Genomic DNA, 21,488 nt, shown 5'->3' on the forward strand with positions numbered 1-21,488 from the left:
GAAAAAAAAAAATTATCGAAAAAAAACGCAAAATTTTGACTGACACGTTAAAATTTTTCTATTTAACATGTGCAAAAAAACTCTCTATTTCATTTTTTGTCATTTATCTAGCTATTTATAGAGACCTCATATGCAAAAATCGGTTGAAAATTGAGGGAGGAGATAGACTTTGTGTATCAAAAACTTACATTTTTCAGAAACGAGTGTTAAAGTTTTTTTTTTTTCTTAGTTTGACTAAATTTTACATTGGACCTCCTAAGACCCATTGAAAACAGGTTCCATTGTATTTTCATGATGATTTTGCATCTTTCAAGTAACTCAGGCACTTTGTACCCTCCTACAGTGTAGGATATTATTCACTCAAAGTGAGGGTCTCATAAGGCGCCACCTTACTCTTTGTCGCAAAGTTTGAGTTCTTGGTCTAGAATGACCCAGCAAGGTAGTCTGATTGCTGGGATTCAGCTCTCTTTCTTTTCTTGGGTTTCCTTTCTGGTGTTGGAACAGGCTCTTGCTGCATCAGGGACATCACTGTGAGGTTTGAGACTCTAAACCCAAGGTGTTGCAACAAGGAGGCATCCTTGTAGCCACTTGTTAGCAAACAGTTGTTTGTGTAGAGACAACGTGTCTGATATAGGTGTAGAGGACAGAGGATCAGGTGCTGAGGATGTGGATGTAGATGGCAGGGAGAGAGCTGCTGGAGGGAGTACTAGTGGTGGCGGCAGAGGTGGTGATAAAGTTGATGCTGGGGTTCTTTCTTTCTCCCCTTGAGTTGCTAATGTAGACGTTCTTATCTTCTGCAAGTGTGCCTTTTGTTTGGATAGCTTAGGCATGGCTAATATCTTCAAATTTCTCTTCACTGAAAAATGGATGCGAATTTCACACGGCAAATTAGTGATCGCGGCAAGCTAGCATGTACATGTCCTTTACTTTGTAAGGCTATCAGGCCACTGCCAGTCGTGCAGGCTGAACTTCCTCACACCACATACTCACGTGCATGCTGGATGTAAGAGAAAACTTTATAAGTGCATCAAATGCAAAAAAATAGAGCAAAATATGGTCAAAACGTATGTAAACAATGGTCGTACGCAGCATGTGGCTGCCGGGGGGAGGGAGGGTAGGCCCTTTAAACCCTTTAAAAATGGCAGTACAATAAAAACACTTTACCAGCATCTAGAGCAAGAGTCCCTACTATGTATTTATGCAATAAAACAATTCTTTTTTTTTTCGAATTTTTCTTAAATCTGGGGGTTCCCCTTAACCATCTCCAATCCCCACCATCCATGTATAAATTGAACAGCCAAGGTGACATAACACATCCCTGGCAAAGTCCCACCTTTACCTCAAACCACTCTCTCCATTTCTGATTCTAACACAAGCTTTACTACTTTTGTAAAAACTCTTGACTGCTCTTAAAAGCTTTCCTCCTATCCCATATATGTGCAATATCTCCCACAGTGCCTTCCTGTCTACCTTGTCATAAGCATTTTCCAGATCCATAAAGGCCCAAAAAACATCATTAACTTTTACTAGAGCTTTCTCTCATATCTGTCTTACCACAAAAATCCGATCCACACAACCCCTACCTGTCCTAAACCCACCCTGTTCCTCACCTAATCCTCCCAATCAAGACTCATAAGCCTTCCCAACAATACTTAACAAACTGATCCCTCTGAAACTACTACACTCACACTTGTCCCTTTTTCTCTCCTCTGTAATTCATGTATTCACCATACAAATGCAGTCTTTTAACTTCACCTTCAATGTAAGATATTGATGCTGCTACAGACTGGAGGGAGATAGAGGATAAGGATGTTGATGAACATTTTTATGTTTATGGTTGTGTGCATTATTGTGTTACCTTTCCTGATGGAGGTTTGTCTTCGTGTATTTTCAGAATCCACATAATTTCTGTAGTCTGAATAAAGACTGCTGAAGTAACTGATGTTCATCTAAACATTAACAACCTCAAGTTCACTGACTGGAGATCTTCAGCTCCACAGTAACAGGAAATAGTCCACCAACCATAGATCACTCTGAGAAGATATTGTGAACTCCTTGCTGTGTTATATTAATGTGAGACTGTTTCTATATCATTGACTTAAACTAGTAGGAGGGGTGCAGTAACTGTTTGCTAGGTCTCTTTATGTGAAAGAGGTGGAGGAAATATAATCAAAGTTGAGAGAAAGCTTGGGCCTGATCTAGAGACCAAATGTTGGCCCCTTGAGTCTCCACCTCCAGATAGAGGTATGTTGATGGATTCTGAAGATGGGCAGCAAAAACCCTGTGACATCCATCTTGTTGGACCACTTGTAAGTATCCATCATTAGTCTTATCTGAATCTATATCACAGTTCAGTATAACCAAATTGAAACATACAAATACACAACAGACCTTTATTGCTTGGATATTTTGGGTTTGTACCACCCCCAACTAAAGCCAGATAGTTGCATCTGAAAAGCATCTCCACATAGCCAATACCACCATCCGAGAAATCTTGTCGCTCCTTCTCCTTCAGGGGATCGCAGTTATACACTCGAAAGCCATTGTCCATCCCACAAGCAAAGCACCCTGAAAAACAAATCATGACATTAAAAAGATTACTTCACCATTAAATAAGGTCACAAGACCAATGCTTTCTATCAAGTTCATGGATAATATTTATAAATATATGTCAGTGTATGTACACACACATATATATATATATAATTATATATATATATATATATATATATATATATATATATATATATATATATATATATATATAAGATAGACTCTGACACAGCCCCAAAGCTCACTCACTTTTTCACAAAAAAATTAACTTACTTCCATCCTACATTCTTGTAATTTTTTCAGTTGAGAAGAGCAGCACACTGGTACCTCCCCTCCCACAGCTTCTAAAAGCCAACATCAAATACCTAGGCCCTTGCACATGCACTAGATGCATATGGCCTACGTCAACAACATGGAGGGTGTAGAAAATTAAAATTGGCATATACTAATATAAATGGATTGATCTCAGGATTGAATGAATTTAACAATTACCTATTAGAAGCTAAACCAGACATAATGAGAATTGTGGAGACAAAATTAAGAGGTCCACTAGTACCAAACAGTAATGGACATAGATTATATATAATCACTGGCTTAGAAATAAGGAGGAGAAATAAGGTGGAGTCATGTTCCTGGTTAAGAAAAACTTAATGGAAAATTACATATGGAGTGAACAGGGTAGAGATGATCACAATAAGAGTTGAAGACAATGACATGGAAAGCAGAAAATTGGCAGTAATTTATGTACCCCCAAAAATAGGGTCTTGGACAGAGATAGATTACTTCAAAATGTTAAATGATACTAAATCTTCATTAAATGAGATGCTGATGGATGAAAGCAATGCAATACTCATGGGTGACTTTAACTGCACAGAAATATGTTGGGAAGAGATGACAGTGAAAGGAGATGATCAATGGGGAAATGTATTACTTGACATGACCATGGAACATACAATGACACAATGGGTAAAGGAAAGCACTAGATTTAGAAATAATGAAGAACCATCAAAGCTAGATTTAACCCCTTCGATACGGGCCTCATTGCATGTCTGGCAGCATTAGCTCCCAGACGTGCGATGTTGCGTCATAATACTCGCATTATAAAAAATAAAGTCACTGCTCTATCGCTCGTTCTCTTTCACCCATGAATTTTGAGAACCATAAGAAATATGATGAAGCCAGTTTACAAAGTATGGGAGTCACGCAGGTATGACTACAATAAATATAACCAAGAAACCGACGTCGGCATCTTCGCATACCCACTTGCTCCTCATGACGCCTACGTAGGCGTCACCATATGGTAGGGGTTAAGGGCCCGTGAGGCGCGAAAACATGAAAAATTCTGGAAAATTAACGAATTTTAGGTAAACATTCCAAAAGATTCTCTATGATGGTGGTAATACTTTGACCAAATATTACAGCTCAATTCCGTTTCTTTTATTATATATGAAATAAAATAGATAAATTTTTGGCGACCTCTGGCAACCCCATTGCATGAAAAAACATTCTGTATATTGAAATAAAGTCAAAATTTTGATAGCCAGTTCCGTTTTCATTACTGTAATTAATATTTATGGAGATATCTGACAACTTGCCTGACCCTAAATCACCAATCACCCATCTCAGTGGCTTTTCTAAGCTGGAAGAGAAAGGATGTCGCTCTGCTGCATAACAGTCAGTCTACCAGTCACGCACGTGACATTGGCAATGCCATTGCATGAAAAAACATTCTGTATATTGAAATAAAGTCAAATTTTCGATAGCATAAGTTGTGTGAGAAAGTAAGTTGTACACGAGTGAGTACGAGGCCGGAGGATTTTAAATGCTGGAGGATTTTAAATGCCGGTACACTCCTTTTAAACTTTAAGTGCCTCTACTGAAAAGTTAATGTTTTTGTTATTTAAATAGCCATATCTCTGTTTCTTTTTGTCTGATTTTATTCATTTTTTCGAATTTGTAAAGAGAAATAGTCATTCTTTAATTTGGCAAGAAAAAAAAAAGGAAATTGTAAGTAATTTTTTCATTTTTCATTTATCCTTTCAGATTTTCACTGAAGTTTTTACTATTTAAAATGAAAAAATCATAAAAGAAATAAAAGAGAGTAAGAGGAAGTTTAATTTTGTGAAGTTGTTCCCAAGACTCTAATCTTTCATTTCCTACATAGTAGGCTGATTACCTATGCCTATGGATACTTCAATGATCGCAGATACCATCATAAAAAAATAAATAAATAAAATAAATAAATTAACTACACGTAACATATACATGTTACTAAAACAATTTAGTATGCAATAATACTCTTTCCAATAGAGTAAGTATACATAAGTTCACCAGAGAAATTGAACAACTTTTATGACACGTTCACCTATAAGCACTTCCCTCGGTGCCTTAATATTTACATCAGAACCTGAAATAGTAGGCAAAATTGATTACAATACACCAATTGCAAAGAATGACCATATACTGCTCGAGTTAGAATTAGATGAGGAAATATATATAAAGAGAAGCAAGAAACACAGAAAGGGTTGACTGATATATGGCAAAGCAGACTTTGAGAAACTTAAAAAAAAAAAAGTTAAAGTGACCTGGGAAAAATTCTACAAAGAGGAAACACAAGTGGAAGAAAAATGGATGATTCTGATGAAGATTTATAAAGGAGAAATATGTACATACATACATACATACATAAACCAAGGCTTTTTCCCCCTTACAAGGGAGGTAGCCAAAAAGGAAAAGGCATAAAAGAATTCCCACCCATTCCATCCCTAAATACACTCCACCCACCTCCACCCTTCCTCTTATCTTAGCACCTCCTGGATGATGGGTCATCCCTGCACCTTGTCCACTGCCCTGGGTCAGAGGCAGTGTTGCAAGACACAGCACGTCCACAGCAAGGCCGCTTCATTAAATCAGCGACCCACCCCTCTCCGTTCCCCCATGCAGAAAAGGAGAAGACGGGGAGAAATCCCTTCGGGCTGCGTCAAATTTTTCTCACACATACCTCACCCCCCATCCCCCCACCCATTTCACCTCATGTATCACAGCATCATCCATATACAACCTTTCTCCATTCCCGTCTTCTGTCCTCTCCCATCCTTCCTCAACAAACATTCCCCTCTTCCCCAAAGCCCCCTTCACCCCATCCATCCACCTCATACTAGGATGCCCCCTCATGTTCACTCTCTCCACATCTGCCTTCCATACCTCTTTTACTAGTCTTTCTTCACTCATTCTTTCCATGTGTCCAAACCATCCTAATACTCTTTCATCAACCCTATCTCCCTACTCCCTTATCACCCGTTCTCCTCCTTACCTCCTCAATTCTCACTCTATCCAGCCAAGTAACCCCCATCATACTTCTCAGACACCTCATCTCAAACACATTCAAACTCCTTCTCTCTTCTTCTCTTATGTTCCATGTTTCTGCCCCATACAGTGCTGTTGGCACAATCACTCCTTCATATAGTCTCCTCTTAGCATCCATTCCCAAATGTCTATTCCTCATTACTCTTTTTAATCAATCAAGGCATTTACTCACTTCTCTCAATCTACATTCTACCTCCACCTCCACTCCACCTTTTCCTGCCACATTTGCACCCAAGTATCTAAAACTATCCACTTACTCCACTCACGCTCCCTTAATGCACACTTCCAGTCTGATGCCACTTCCACCCCTTGTACATCTCATCACCTTACTTTTACCCACATTTATCTTCAATTTTCTTCTTTCACACACTCCCAAACTCTGTCACCAACTTTCTCGATCCCTCCTCTGATTCTGCTACAAGTGCAGTGTCGTCCGCAAACAACAGCTGACTCACCTCCCACTTTTCTCCATTTTCTTTAATCATCTCCAATCCCTGACCCACTACCCTTGCATTTACCTCTCGCACTACCCCATCCATGTATAAGTTGAACAGACAGGGCGACATAACACATCCCTGATGAAGTCCCACCTTTACCTTGAACCACTCACTCTCTCCATTTCTAATCTGACACATGCTCTACTACTCTCGTAAAAACTCTTGACAGCTCCTAGAAGCTTTCTTCCTATCCTGTATATCTGCAAAACCTCCCACAGTGCCTTCCTGTCTACCCTGTCATAAGCCTTTTCCAGATCCATAAAAGCCTAAAAAACATCCTTACCTTTCCCTATAGCTTTCTCACATATCTGTCTTACCACAAAAATCTGATCTATACAACCTCTACCTGTCCTAAATCTACATTGTTCCTCACCAATTACTCCCTCTGTTCCTCTCTTAATCCTCTCAATCAAGATCCTCCCATAAGCCTTCCCAACTACACTTAACCCCTTCCATACGGTGCCGCACACGTAGGCGTCATGAGGAGCAAGTGGATTCGTGACGCTGCCATATCGGCGTCTTGATTATATTTATTGTAGTCGCCCCTGTGTTTTTACATTCTCCCTAATCTGCTCTTAATCCCATTCTCTGTGGTATTCAAAATTCACGGGTGAAAGAGAGAACGATCGATATAAGCCGTGACTATATTTTATGATGCGAGTATTATTACGACACGTCGTATGGCTGGCATTGGCTGCTGCCCGCGAGATTTAAGTCCTGTAGTGAAGTGGTTAACAAGCTAATCCCTCTGAAACTTCTACACTCACACTTGTCCCCTTTTCCCTTGTAAAGTGGAACTATACAGGCACTCCTCCAGTCCTCCAGCACTCTACCCTCTCACCCAGCAAACATTAAATAACCTCACCAGCCAGTCCACCATAACTGTACCTCCATTTTTTAGACATTCTGCATGGCATCCATCCAGACCAGGTGCCTTACCTGCTCTCATCATCTTAACAACTGCCTTCACTTCATCCTTCCTTATTTCTCCTCCATTTTCCTCACTCATCATGGTCATTTTCTTGGCACTTCCCACTGCAACTATTCCCTCCCTATCCTCCTTCACATTTAGCAACTCCCTAAAATACTCTGCCCATCTTCCCCTTACTGCCTTCTCTTCCATTATCATCTCTCCATCTGCACCTTTTACCTTTTCTTCTCTACTTGATTCGCCTCCTCTTCCTCTCTTAATTTCTTTCCAAAACATCTTTTTATTACTTTCAAAAATTTCTGTCATACTTTTACCCCATTTCACATCTGTTCTCCTCTTAGCCTCCTTTACCTTGTGCTTTACTTCTCTTTTCTTTTCTTTGTACCTCTCATATGACTCCCTTGTCCTATTCTGTAACCAATCTGTGAATGCTCGCTTCTTCTCTTCTACAACCTTCTTTGTTTCCTCATCCCACCATTCACTACCCTTCCTTCTATTTCTTCCCATCCTTCTTGTTCCACACACCATCTTTGCACACTTTGTGACTCCCTCCTTCAACCATCCCCATTCCTCTTCCACTCCTAGCTCTACTCTTTCCTTCACTCCCTCCCACTCCTCTCTCAGCTTCTTCTTGTACTCCTTCTCCTTTTCCTTTTCACTTAAAGAGTTCACTCTAAGCACCTCCCTACATTTTGTCCTTTTCCTCTTTCTCCATCTATCCTCCACTCTCAACTTACCTTCCACCAAAAAATGGTCTGATATTGTCCCCACTCTCCCCCCTTAGCACATTACATCCTTAACTCTTCCTATTCTACTCCTATCTACCACTACATAGTCCATTAACACTCTATCTACCACCCTCTCCCATGTGTACTTATGCTTGACTTTCTTCCGAAACACTATATTTGCTATCATCAACTCTCTAGACACATCTCCACCATCAACTCTCCACTACAATTCTTTCCTGGAACTCCAAATTTCCCAACCACTCCATTAATTGGTTCATTTCCTACCCTAGCATTAACCTCTTCACTCCGGGGCACATCGCACATCTGGCAGCATTAGCTGCCCGATGTGCAATGTTGCGTCATAATAATCGCATTATAAAAAATAAAGTCAGTGCTCAATCGTTTCTGTTTCACCTGTGAATTTTAATAACCATAGAAAATATGATGAAGCCAGTTTAGAGAGAATGGAGGTTACGTAGGTATGACTACAATAAATATAATCATGACGCCGATGTCGGCATCATTGCATACCCACTTGCTCCTCATGATGCCTACGTAGGCATCACCATATGGAAGTGGTTAAGGTCTCTCAGTACTACTATATTGACGTTTCTCCCTAATCCCTCTATGCACTCATTTAGATCTATCCAAAAAAGCCTCCCTTTCTTCTACACTCTTCTCACTACCAGGCCCATATGCACTTACAAAAACCCACATTTCCTTTCCCAGCTTCATCTTCATCCACATTATCCTTGAAGAAACCTCCTTCCACTCCACTACATGTTTACCTATCTCTTCACTCCTGAACGCCTCCCAATTACAATCCCAAACTCACACTCTCCCTTCCCTCTCAACTTAGTTTCACTCAAAGCCAACACATCCATCTTTCTTCTCACAAACATACTACCTATCTCTTCCCTTTTACTCTCATCTGTACCACATCCATGCACATTGTAAGACTCAAACCTTAGGGTGCTGGTTGGAAAACTCCTAGACCCTCTTATGCCTTTACTTTTTTTAGGAATGTCCCCTGTGGGGCTACAGGGAGAAGGATGCCTGGTCCCAATCCCTGTCACGTTTTTCTCGCCTCTTACGATCCAAGTGGAAATACTTGGTGGCATTACACAGGGGAACACTTTTTCAGTAACTTTGAGTTGCATTGGATATTTTAACGGATTTTGAAAGAGTTTTAGGCGCTGATTTCAAATCTGAAATTAGTTTTTCTCTACAAACTCTAGTTTGTATGCAATTTGAGGTTAATGAAATTGTACATATGTGAACTTGCGTAAACCATGTATAAGCATTTTAACGTACATATATATAGATAGCTTCTAATATTTTGATCATTCTTCTTTTGTTTCAGTTCAAACATGGCTTCCAGAATGAGACATCATTGCAGAAACAAGCCTGATGCCTTCTGCTACATATGTGGATGCTACACACTCAATCGTCAGAGACGTAACATATCCTCGTTCGTCAAGCGTGCCTACAATGCATATTTTGAAGTTCATCTTGGTGATCAAGACAAGCAATGGGCTCCTCATGTTGTGTGCCACAATTGTGAGGAAATGCTTCGAGACTGGACCAAAAGAAAACGCAAAGGTCTGCCTTTTGGAGTTCCAATGATTTGGCGCGAACCCACCAACCATGTAACTGACTGTTATTTCTGCATGGTAAACACAACGGATGTTGGGAAGAAAAACCGACATAAGATTACGTATCCGAACATTCCCTCAGCTATTCGGCCTGTTCCGCACTCTCAAGAAGTACCTGTTCCAGTTTTCAAAGGCTTGCCTTCATTGGACGATAAAGACATTGGACATGATACAAGCCAGCAAGACAGTTGTGACAGTGAATTGTCAGAAAAGTGTTCACAATCGGAGGACTGTTCTTCAGACACTGAACCTTTCCCCGTCCCTAAGCCTCTTCCCCAGGCTGAACTGAATGATTTAGTGCGGGATTTAGGTCTTTCAAAGAAAGCAGCAGAGCTTTTGGCATCAAGATTACAAGGCAGAAATCTTGTTGATCACTCTGTTAAAGTATCATATTTCAGAAAGCGTGACCAGCTTTTTGTGACCTTCTTTTCAAAAGACAGACAGTTTGTTTACTGCCATGACATCCCAGGGCTTCTCAAAGAACTGGGTGTACCTTACTATAGTCCTGCTGAATGGAGACTCTTTTTAGACAGTTCAAAACGCAGTCTAAAGTGTGTTCTTTTACATAATGGCAATGTTTATGGAGCAGTACCTGTCGGTCACTCAGTGCATTTGCGGGAAGACTATGATGATATGAGAATGGTCATGGACTTATTAAAGTATCATGAGCACAATTGGATAATTTGTGTAGACTTAAAGATGGTCAACTTTCTTCTTGGACAACAGAAAGGTTTCACCAAGTTTCCATGTTTCCTCTGTATGTGGGACAGCCTAGCACGAGACAGACATTGGGTCCAGAAGGACTGGCCTATTCATGACACCCTTGAAGCAGGCATGCCAAATATCATACAAGACCCAATTGTAAACAGAGATAAGATCATCTTTCCTCCTCTTCACATCAAATTAGGTTTGATGAAACAATTTGTCAAGGCACTGGAAACCGAAGGTGAATGTTTCCAACACATCATCACAGCTTTACCAGGGTTATCATTTGAGAAGATCAAAGCAGGCGTGTTTGATGGCCCACAGATTCGAACCCTAATTCGTGATGATCAGTTTGTTGCTAAGATGACCGCTTTAGAAAGGGCAGCATGGTTATCCTTTGTGGCAGTCGTTCAGAACTTCCTTGGAAACAATAAGGAGGAGAACTACAGTGAACTTGTGAACAGAATGCTCCTCGCTTTTCGTGATCTCGGGTGCAACATGAGCATCAAGCTTCATTTTTTGAACAGCCACCTTGATCAGTTCCCTGACAACCTGGGGGCTGTGAGTGACGAACAAGGAGAACGATTCCACCAAGACCTAAAGATCATGGAAGAACGCTACCAAGGGCGCTGGGACAAAAGTATGATGGCTGACTACTGCTGGAGCATTAAACGAAATTGCCCAGATGAAATGTACAAACACAAAAGTTACAAACGCAAATTCCTGCCTGAAAAAAATACACAAAGAAATTGATAAGCTTCCATCAGCTGTGGTGATGTTCTGAAGGATGCTAATCTAACTTTGGGATAGATGTTCTGTTAATGTTCTGTTTCTTTTGCCTTAATAAATGTACAGAAATGGCTTTCATACTGTTTTAAGATTCAAGTGAACAAAAGAATTGTGGCTGATATTGCAATTTCCTATAATAATGAAAATTTAAAAAATAAATAAAAATGTCAAATTGCATAAAATCTGTAGCTTGCAGACAAAACCCGACTTCAGATTTGAAATCAGCACACTCAAGTTGACTATAGAAAAGTCTTTTTTTAAATGCAACAAAATGAGTGTTCCCCAGTGTTATTCTTTTCCCCCCACCACAGGGTAGGCAAAACAAGGAAATGAAATTCAGAGAAATGGTATAGGACAGCAACAAGGGGTTGGGGGGCCAGCATAACGGAGGGACAGTAGCAGTAATGAAAGTTTCATCATTTCTCTGTGAGCAGAGTCTTCCTCTATCACAGACAAAATGATGTGTAGCTCTGTTCCATAGGGGTGCCCCATATAGACCCTAAAGTATCAACTGCATGCTACTTTGCCATAACAACATGCAGCCAATACCCTAGATGGGGAGAAATATGTACCAAAGCAAAAACAGGAAAGGGTGTACATTAACCACTTCCATATGGTGACGCCTACGTAGGCGTCATGAGGAGCAAGTGGGTATGTGATGATGCTGACGTCAGCGTCTTGATTATATTTGTAGTCGTACCTGCGTGACCCTCATTCTCTCTAAACTGGCTTCATCATATTTTCTATGGTTATCAAAATTCACGGGTGAAAGAGAACGAGTGATTGAGCAGTGACTTTATTTTTTATAATGCGATTATTATGATGCAACATCGCACGTCGGGCAGCTAATGCTGCCAGACGTGCGATGTACCCTGGAGTGAAGAGGTTAAATGCTGGTTTAATAGAAGGTGCAGTGAAGCAAAAGACAGAAGAGACAAAGCTTGGAAGAAATGGAGAAAAGATAGGAAACCTAGAAAGTGGCAATTATATGTTAACCAAAGGAACAAATACACAAAAATACGTAGGGAGGAAAAAAGTAACTATGAGACAGACATCATAGATAAATGTAAAGATCAGCCAAAAGTATTCTATAGATATGTAAATGGGAAATGAAAAAACAAGCTTGAAATAGTGAAACTAAACCAAGGGAAAACTGAATACACAGAAGATACTGAAATGGCAGAAGTTATGTGCAAGTATTTTAAGTCAGTTTTCACGAGAGAAAAATACAACAACAGGTTGAGAGAAGTGAAATCCCCCCCATGAAGGAAATTATAATAACACAGAAGTTAATAATGGATCATATAACAAACCTCGATGTCGGAAAATGACAGAGCCCACATGGAATAGCAAACTGGATATTAAAAGAATGTAAAGAAGAACTAGTAGACAAAATATACAACATAATATGTTGCTCACTCAAAGAAGGAAAAATGCCAGAAGACTGGAAAAATGCTGATATTGTACCAATTTATAAAGGAGGAAATAAAGAAGACCCAACAAATTACAGACCGGTTTCCCTTATTATAAAGCACAGTAGCTAAAATCTGTGAAAAAGTTTAAAAAGTAGATGGATAAAACATCTGCAACAGAATAATATACTGAATTTGAGACAATTTGGATTTAGACAGGGAAGATCATGCACCACAAACTTGATCTGCTTTTACTCAACAAGCCCACTGGCTGCGCCAGTCCCGGCTACGCTTGGCCTGCGGCGCAGCTCGCTGCGTGCCCGGGGCTACGCCTCCTTTGTTATACCTCTAAACGGTTTAAAATGCATACTTTGTTCTACCTCTTGAATGTGTTTGAAATAAAAGAAGGTTTTATCATTTTAACTTTTATTTACATCAGAAACTTTAGTTTCGTCTATAATTTGTTTACTGCTTTGAGGCGAAGGAGATGAGACATCCTCGACGTCGCTCTTTTCTATTCCATTGTCAACTTTCTTCTTTTTTCGAGGCGGAGACGATGCAATATCTTCGTTGTCGCTTTGCCGCTTGACCGTTTCCTTGATTTCCTCCATTTTCTTAGTCATCTCTTCTTTTAGCCCCATAATTAATTCTTCCATTTTTTTCGTGACAGGGTTTTCAGCTTCATTACTACTGTTACTTTCTTCTTCATTTGAAATATTTTCTTCGAAGGCAAAATCAGGTAAGATCATCTTGACGGCGTCTTCTTCTGAAATGTTATAAGCGTCCTTTGGTATTGGAACTACACCTAATTCGGGTTCTTCTTCAGCTATGGGGATAAGTTCTTCTGTTTCTTCGCCTGTTACTGCAGAAGCAGGAGGTGACGCTTGAATGTTCACTACGCTATCCGAGAAAAGTTCTTTATATACACAGTTCATGGCAGGTCTTAACCGGTATTCTTTATTTACTTTATGCCAGCCAGTATAGACGAACAAAAAATTCCACGACGTTACTCTTGAACAGGCGACATAGAATTGACCATGAGCGAAACACTGAACTGTATCCAAGAGTATTCCACACCGTTCGAACGTTTGCCCTTGTGACTTGTTTATTGTCATCGCGTAACTTAATTTGACTGGAAATTGTTTTCTTTTGAAGCTAACTGGAGTGTCTTGAGCTTCTAACGTTATTTTAGGGATCATAACCTGTTCACCGCGATAACTACCCCCTAAAATTTTACCAACTATAATATTTTTCTTCAGATTAGTAACTAAAAGCCTCGTTCCGCTGCACAGTTTCGGAGGGCAAATGTTTCTAACCACCATCACTACACTTCCAATTTTCACTTGAAGTCGATGAGGAGGCAAAGAAGGACTTATCATGGCATTAAATACCGAAGTTTGAATATCGGTCCCTTCTTCCACTGCTCTATCAGTACTGTAATAAATTACTTCTTTTTTCTTTGATTTGTCATAGATCATGAGATTCACACTGTCAACATCGTCGTTTGTAGGTGATATTATAGCTCATTGTTCAAAATATGAAACGTTGAGATGGTTGTCTTCCAAGTCCCCGTAGATACTATTTATCAATTTTTCACGGGATTTTACTTGAACACCAAAACCTTCCTCAAGTTCCAAAGGCCCGTCATTTTGTGATCCGATTTCTAACAATTTTTGTGCAAATTTAATGTTGTTTGTATAATTTTTCTTGAGGCGTACGTTCTCGGTTAATTCCAGTTTTGTTATATCGCCTCACATGTAACTCGATTTGATACAGTATTCGAGTTTATCGTTCTTACCGCCACCACGTATAACGGGTAAAATTTGTCGGAAATCTCCAGCACAAACAAAAACTTTTCCTCCCATAAACTTACAATTTTCAAGAATATCCCTCAACGTTATATCGAGTGCGGTCAACGTATTCTTGTTTGCCATTACGACTTCGTCCCACACAATTAAAGACACCATCTCTAACAACTTTGCAAGTTCACTTCTCTTCTTGATTGCGCATGCATACATACATACATACATACATACATGCATACATACAAACATACATGCATACATACATACATACATATATACATATATCTATGTTCTAAAAAAGAATTTGTTGTCGAAATGGTCGGACTGGCAGTTCCGCCGAAAAGAGGACATCGCCGGGTTTAGTTGTCATAGTAATATGGCTGCGTAACGTCTTCTAGGAATAAACGCTGGCCTCTGTTTGGCCAAGAGAGTGGTAACGTCAAGGAAACGGAGACGACTGATTGGCGAAGAGCAGTGACGTCTCGACAACGGAGACGACTGATTGGCTAAGAGCGAGACGTTCGTAAGCCCCCGGGGAAGCCTCTGGAAACACCCGGGGAGGCCTTTGGGAGACCCTGGATAGTCACTCGGGTACCTCTGAGAATCCCTGTAGGGATTCTCTGTGAAACCTTCAAGGAACTCCTGAGAAACCCATTAACCCCTTCCATACGGTGCCGCACACGTAGGCGTCATGGGGAGCGAGTGTATTCGCGAGGCTGCCATATCGGCGTCCTGATTATATTTATTGTAGTCGCCCCTCCATAATGACATTCTTTCTAATTCTTTTGTAATCGCATTTTCTATGGTTATCAAAATTCACGGGTGAAGAGAGAACGATCGATATAAGCGGTGACTATATTTTATGATGCGAGTATTATTATGACAAGTCGTACGGCTGGCATTGGCTGCTGCCACCGAGATCTAAGTCCATGACGCCTACGTGTGCGGCACCGTATGGAAGGGGTTAAGAACCCCCTGGAACATCAAGGGGAGCACTTGTGGAGCCCTTGAGGTGCACTCTGGAAACTCCTGGGGAGTCCCTGTGGAACCCCTTGGAATCTCTCAGGGGAGCCCCTGGTACTAATAAAAGAATTCCTGTAATCGGACCGGAAACCGGAAATCCCTCAAGGGGACACGTCCCCTCCGGCCCCGGTTGTGTGAGTCGTCCCTTGATATCACGTCGGGCCCTGCCAAAAAAAATCGAATAGACCTTTACTCTCGGACAGGGGTCAGCGTGTCCGCATTTTGCCGGGTTCTGACGGATTGGGAAAACCAATCGGGTCACAGATTTTTAGTAATACTGATATTACTAGATATAATACAGGAAAGGGACAGATGGGCTGATTGTGCTTTCCTAGATCTACAAAAAACTTTTGATAAAGTTCCTCACAAAAAAATATTAACCACTTCACTACGGGACTTAAATCTCGCGGGCAGCAGCCAATGCCAGCCGTACGACATGTCGCAATAATACTCGCATCATAAAATATAGTCACAGCTTATATCGATCGTTCTCTCTTTCACCTGTGAATTTTGAAAACCACAGAGAATGGGATTAAGAGCAGATTAGGGAGAATGTAAAAACACAGGGGCGACTACAATAAATATCATCAAGACGCCGATATGGCAGCGTTGCAAATCCACTTGCTACTCATGATGCCTACGTGTGCAGCACTGTATGGAAGGGGTTAAGAAAGCTGGAAACCATAGGAGGTATACAAGGTAAACTACTGAAGTGGAGGACTTTTTGCATGGAAGAAAAATGAGTGGTGCTCAGAGATAAGAATTCTACTTGGGTAGAGGAAATTAGTGGAGTCCCACAAGGATCAGTGCTGGCTTCAATAATGTTTGCCATTTATATGAATGATATGGACAAGGGAGTGGAATGTTATATGAGCTTCTTTGCAGATGATGCAAAACTATTACAGAAACTAAGTACTGAAACAGACTGCGAATCATTACAGAGAGATCTAAACAGGGTTCGGGAATGGAGTCAGATGTGGGAAGTGGAATTCAACATAAAGAAATGTAACATAATAGCTTGGAAAAAAGTTAAAAAGTAAACAAGAGGGATCTAAAAAAGATCTGGGAGTGATCATCACAAAAGATATGTCCCCTGACAAACATATAAACAAAACTGTCGGCAAAACCTATAACTTACTAAGAGCAATAAAAGTGGCTTTTACCTACTTGGATGAAGAAATGGCAAAGAAAATACTAGTCACAATGATAAGGCCACTTCCATACGGTGCCACATACGTAGGCAGCATGAGGAGCAAGTGGATATGCGGGGCTGCCATATCGGCGTCTTGATTATATTTATTGTAGTTGCCCCTGTATAATGACATACTCTCTAAACTGTCTTCATCACATTTTCTATGGTTATCAAAATTCACGGGTGAAAGAGAGAACGATCGATATAAGCGGTGACTATATTTTATGATGCAAGTATTATTACGACACATCGTACGTCTGGCAGATAATGCTGCCCGCGAGATTTTGGCCTAGATTGAAGAGGTTAAAATTGGAGTTGCCTACTCTGGAACAGAGGAGAGAGGTGACTTGTTGACCATCTACAGAATCATGAAAGGCATGGAAGTATTTGACAGAGAAGACTTACTAAACTGGGATTAGAGAAACACAAGAGGACATGGAAAGAAGCTTAAAAAGGACAATTATAGAAGGGACCTGAAAAAGAACAACTTTCCCCACAGAGTGGTAGATGAATGGAACAAATTAGATGAAAAAACAGTGTGTGCAAAAATAAAACAAGAATTTAATAGCAAACTGGATATGGAGAGATACAAAGATGGGACACCACAAGCTTAGCTCTTCCTTCCCGTAAGATACAAATAGGTAAATACAACTAGGTAAATATGCATGCATATCTCTTGAATCCATTTACTGCCACCCATAGGTCCACTTAAAATATATCACTTACTAACATTAAACAACATAATTCAACCAAGATAGGTCATGTTCCCCATTTCTACCAAGGAGTTCCTCTTAAATAAATAAAATTGTCTGGCATGAAACAACAGGTTCATTTCACGTACAAAATTTGATACCCTGACAACAAAAGGGTTAAAATAGCTAGTTCAATCAAGGTAGTTGTGTCCCATTTCTATCTATGGATATGGCTGTGCATGTCACTCCAACCCAAGGGCTGAATAAAAATGACTAGTATTAGATGGAATAAAATTAAAACATGCAGTATCAAATTTGATATATTGGTTATGAATGGATTATACTAAATAGTTAATTCAAGATCGTTGTGTACCTCATTTCGACCTAGGGACTCCTTTTAGTTGGGTAAAATCATCTGACTTAAACCACAACAAAATCAATGAATGTATGGTACACTGGTGATTGATGATGATTTATGGAATTTTTGGCCTGAGGGCCAAGCGCCTGAGCTGGAAGGCCATTCAGCGCATATCTATCATATATGAAGATATAAAATTTAAAGTAAAACAGTAAAAACAATAACCACTCACAAAAACACATCAAAACAAGATACACTCACAAGCAATCATATACACAATTTTAAATTTCATCAAATAAATTGATGTCTTTTAAAACCTTTAAAACATTCTTTATATGAGCCTCCTCCCCTAAAATTTCTTTAAAAGATAAATTTGTTAAAAAGTTTGCCCTGCACTTATTAGAGTATGCAGGGCACTGAATTAAAATGTGTTTAATTGTAAAAACAACTTGGCAAATGGGGCATTGGGGGGCCAGCCTTTCTGCTCCACTTGCCATAAAAAATTTATGGGTAATATAGGAATGGCTAATTCTTAATCTTGTTAAAACAATATTTGATCTTCTGTCCAAAGAATGACACTTCCAAGGGCTCACCAAGGGATGAATCTCTTTTAACTTGTAACTACCGTCCAGCCTTGTCCATTGTTCTTGCCACTTCTCCATTGCATAACTATGAATTATTCATTTGAAGTCTGTATGTAGGATTTTTATGTGTGATATATTGGTGAGCCTAGTAGCGGCTTTGGCTGCAACATCGGCCTATTCATTTCCAGTGATACCCACATGGGACGGCACCCAGCAAAAGTTTTTTTTTTTTCTTCCAGTTGTTAATAAGTACAGACGCTCCTCTACTTACGTTCATTCGTTTTACTTTTTTCGATTTTACGTTTGAACTGACTAAAAATAAATTGTAAAAACAAAAAAATTTGAGTGAATTTTTTAGTTTAGCGCGCTCTCTGTAGTTCAAATGATACTTACGCATGACGCTGCGTCCATTGTTTACATTGCACAAACGACAGACTGAAAATGCCTTGCCTCATCCTCCTCCCCTCCTCCTCCACCATCTCAATTTATGTTGCTTGAATTTAATTTATTTGAAATTAATGTTATTATTTTACAATGTTATGTGTATAAATATAATTAATGATTTAGGGGTGTTTTGTAAGATACAGTAATAGAAATTACGGATGTATAGTACAGTAACAACTTACGTTCATTTTCAACTTGTGTTCGGCCTTTCAGAACGTAACTAAAACGTAAGTTGAGGAGCGTCTGTATTAACCAGTCCTGTATTTCTTGGACTAAATAATGAAGAGGCAATAATTTACTTAGAGAGGATAGAATGCTCATAGAGTCTGTAAAAATAACAATGTTTTTATTAGATGGAATAGAATTAAAAACAAATTTCAGGGCATTATTGACTGCCAGCACTTCAGCAGTAAAAATAGAGCTAAAATAAGGCAACTTCCTCTTTAAAACTGTGCTGTCAGATACAACAGCACAACCAACACCATCTTGGGATCTTGATCAATCTGTATAAATAAAAACTGAATCAGCATGTACTGATAAGTGTTCTAAAAAATTCACTCCTTAGCTCAACAGCAGTTCTATTTTTCTTGTTTTTAATAGGACAAATTACAGTGGGACATCGGTTCCAAGGAGGGATTTGGGAGGCATAACCTCAGCAATTGTAATAGGAAGAAGTCCTACCTCCTCTGCCCCAACTTCACATCTCACTTCTTAACCCCTTCCATACGGTGCCGCACAGGTAGGCGTCATGGGGAGCGAGTGTATTTGCGAGGCTGCCATATCGGCGTCTTGATTATATTTATTGTAGTCGCCCCTCCATAATGACATTCTTTCTAATTCTTTTGTAATCGCATTTTCTATGGTTATCAAAATTCACGGGTGAAGAGAGAACGATCGATATAAGCAGTGATTATATTTTATGATGCGAGTATTATTACGACACGTCGTTCGGCTGGCATTGGCTGCTGCCACCGAGATCTAAGTCCATGACGCCTACGTGTGCGGCACCGTATGGAAGGGGTTAAGGTTTTGGCAGAGTACTTTTTCTTGGAGTTCCGTCTACCAGCTGCTTTACATATTTGAAGTTTGGATTTTGTTTTGATGTTAAGACACGAGATATATATCAAGGCTTAATTCCTCCCTGCGAATATAACGGGGAGGAATTCCTGTGTCCACATACAAGCTATCCACTGGAGATGGTCTATAAGCTCCCAAACAAATCCGCAAAGCCATATTGTGGACTATATCAAGCTTCTTTAATAAAGTTTTACATGCCGATCCATAAATTTGACATCCATAATTGATTTTGCTAAAGCACAATGCTTGGTAAAGCCTTATTAGAGTTATACGATCTGCTCCCCAGTTGAAGCGAGACACTATCTTTAGTATATTAAGTCGCTGTTTAACAGTGCATATAACCTCGTTCATGTGATGAGTGAATGTCAACCTTGTCCAAAAACAGACCCAAGTATTTTACTTGACCTTCACATGGTAATATGACACCCTCTAAGAATAATGTTGGTATTTCTTCCTTGCGTCTTAGTCAAGAGAACCTAATGGTTTTTGTTTTTTCAGCAGGGAATCTGAACTCCCTGCAATTAGCCCATGCTGTTGCTAAGTTAATAACCTCTTGAATCTTTTGGCCTGTTTCTAATGTTGTCAATCTGCTGCACACAATAGTGAAGTCGTCAGCATAAGCCAATCCATGAATTCCAGTAGGAACTTGTTCTAACAAACTATTAATGGCTATGCTGAGGAATGTAGGACTCAGAACACTTCCTTGGGGAATCCCTTCCTCTTGAAGATATGCAGAAGAGAAAGAAGAGCCCACTCTGACTTTTAGATAATGGTCAGATAAGAAATCCTTTAAACAATTTAACATATTAACCCCGATACCCCACTCTGCAAACTGCTTCACAATGCCTCCCCGCCAGGTAGTATCGTAAGCATTTTTTAAGTAAAAAAAAAACACAGCAATGCTAAGATTCTGTATTGCAAAGGCATTCCGAATCTCACAAGTGATAAAAAGTAAGGGATTCAGAGTGCACTTATTTCTTCTAAATCCAAACTGTCGGTTGGATAGGAGATTTTTAGATTCTAAAAACCAAACTAAACGCATATTAACCATTCTTTCATAGATCTTACAAATGCAGCTAGTGAGAGCAATAGGTCTGTAACTTTGTGGGAGATTGGAGTCTTTTCCTGCCTTTAAAATTGCTATGATAATTGAAGTCTTCCAAGATTTAGGAGAAGACCCAGAAGACCAAAATTTGTTCAGCACATTTAAAAGGAATTTCTTCGAGGATATGGATAAATGAGCAATCATGGAATAAAGAATGTCATCCTCTCCAGGAGAGGTTGGGGAGGATAAAGATAAAGCATGATCCATTTCATCCAAGGTGAAAAGAAGATTATATGCCTCTGAGTTCATATTGGTAGGAGGAATAATCATGGTCTTGTCTCTAATTCTTCTGAAGTCATGTGAATAATGAAGTGGACTTGAAATATCAGCATAGTGTCTTCCAAAAGCTTCTGCTACTTCTCTTGTATCTGATATAAAAGAGTCATTTATCTTGAGAATGGGCAAAGGAGATGGAGTAAACTTTCCCTGTAATTTTCGAATCCTATTCCATACTAAGGTAGGGGGAGAGTCATATTTCAACTCACTAATAAATTTAATGAAGGATTCCCTCCTTGCTTTCTTAAAGATTTTCTTCTGCTTTGCTTGAGCTCTTCTGTACGTTATCCTATTGA

General features: G+C 39.7%; 1 protein-coding gene across 4 annotated transcripts in view; it reads right to left on the reverse strand.

Annotated features, from left to right (window-relative positions):
- Window positions 1-21,488, reverse strand: part of LOC143019305 (WD repeat domain phosphoinositide-interacting protein 3) — a 250,845-nt gene that overhangs the window by 187,165 nt on the left and 42,192 nt on the right. For all 4 annotated transcript variants that reach the window (XR_012965816.1, XM_076175051.1, XM_076174961.1 and 1 more), the window contains exon 2: window positions 2,392-2,568. Coding sequence is in view for 3 of the 4 variants with exons in the window: in XM_076175051.1 (XP_076031166.1) it covers window positions 2,392-2,568 (177 nt within the window). In the remaining variant the exon portion in view is untranslated. The remainder of the gene's footprint in view (window positions 1-2,391; window positions 2,569-21,488) is intronic.

The sequence above is a fragment of the Oratosquilla oratoria genome, chromosome 1, assembly GCF_046742065.1.
Source record: "Oratosquilla oratoria isolate Oo_2021 chromosome 1, ASM4674206v1, whole genome shotgun sequence".
Lineage (NCBI taxonomy): Eukaryota > Metazoa > Arthropoda > Malacostraca > Stomatopoda > Squillidae > Oratosquilla > Oratosquilla oratoria.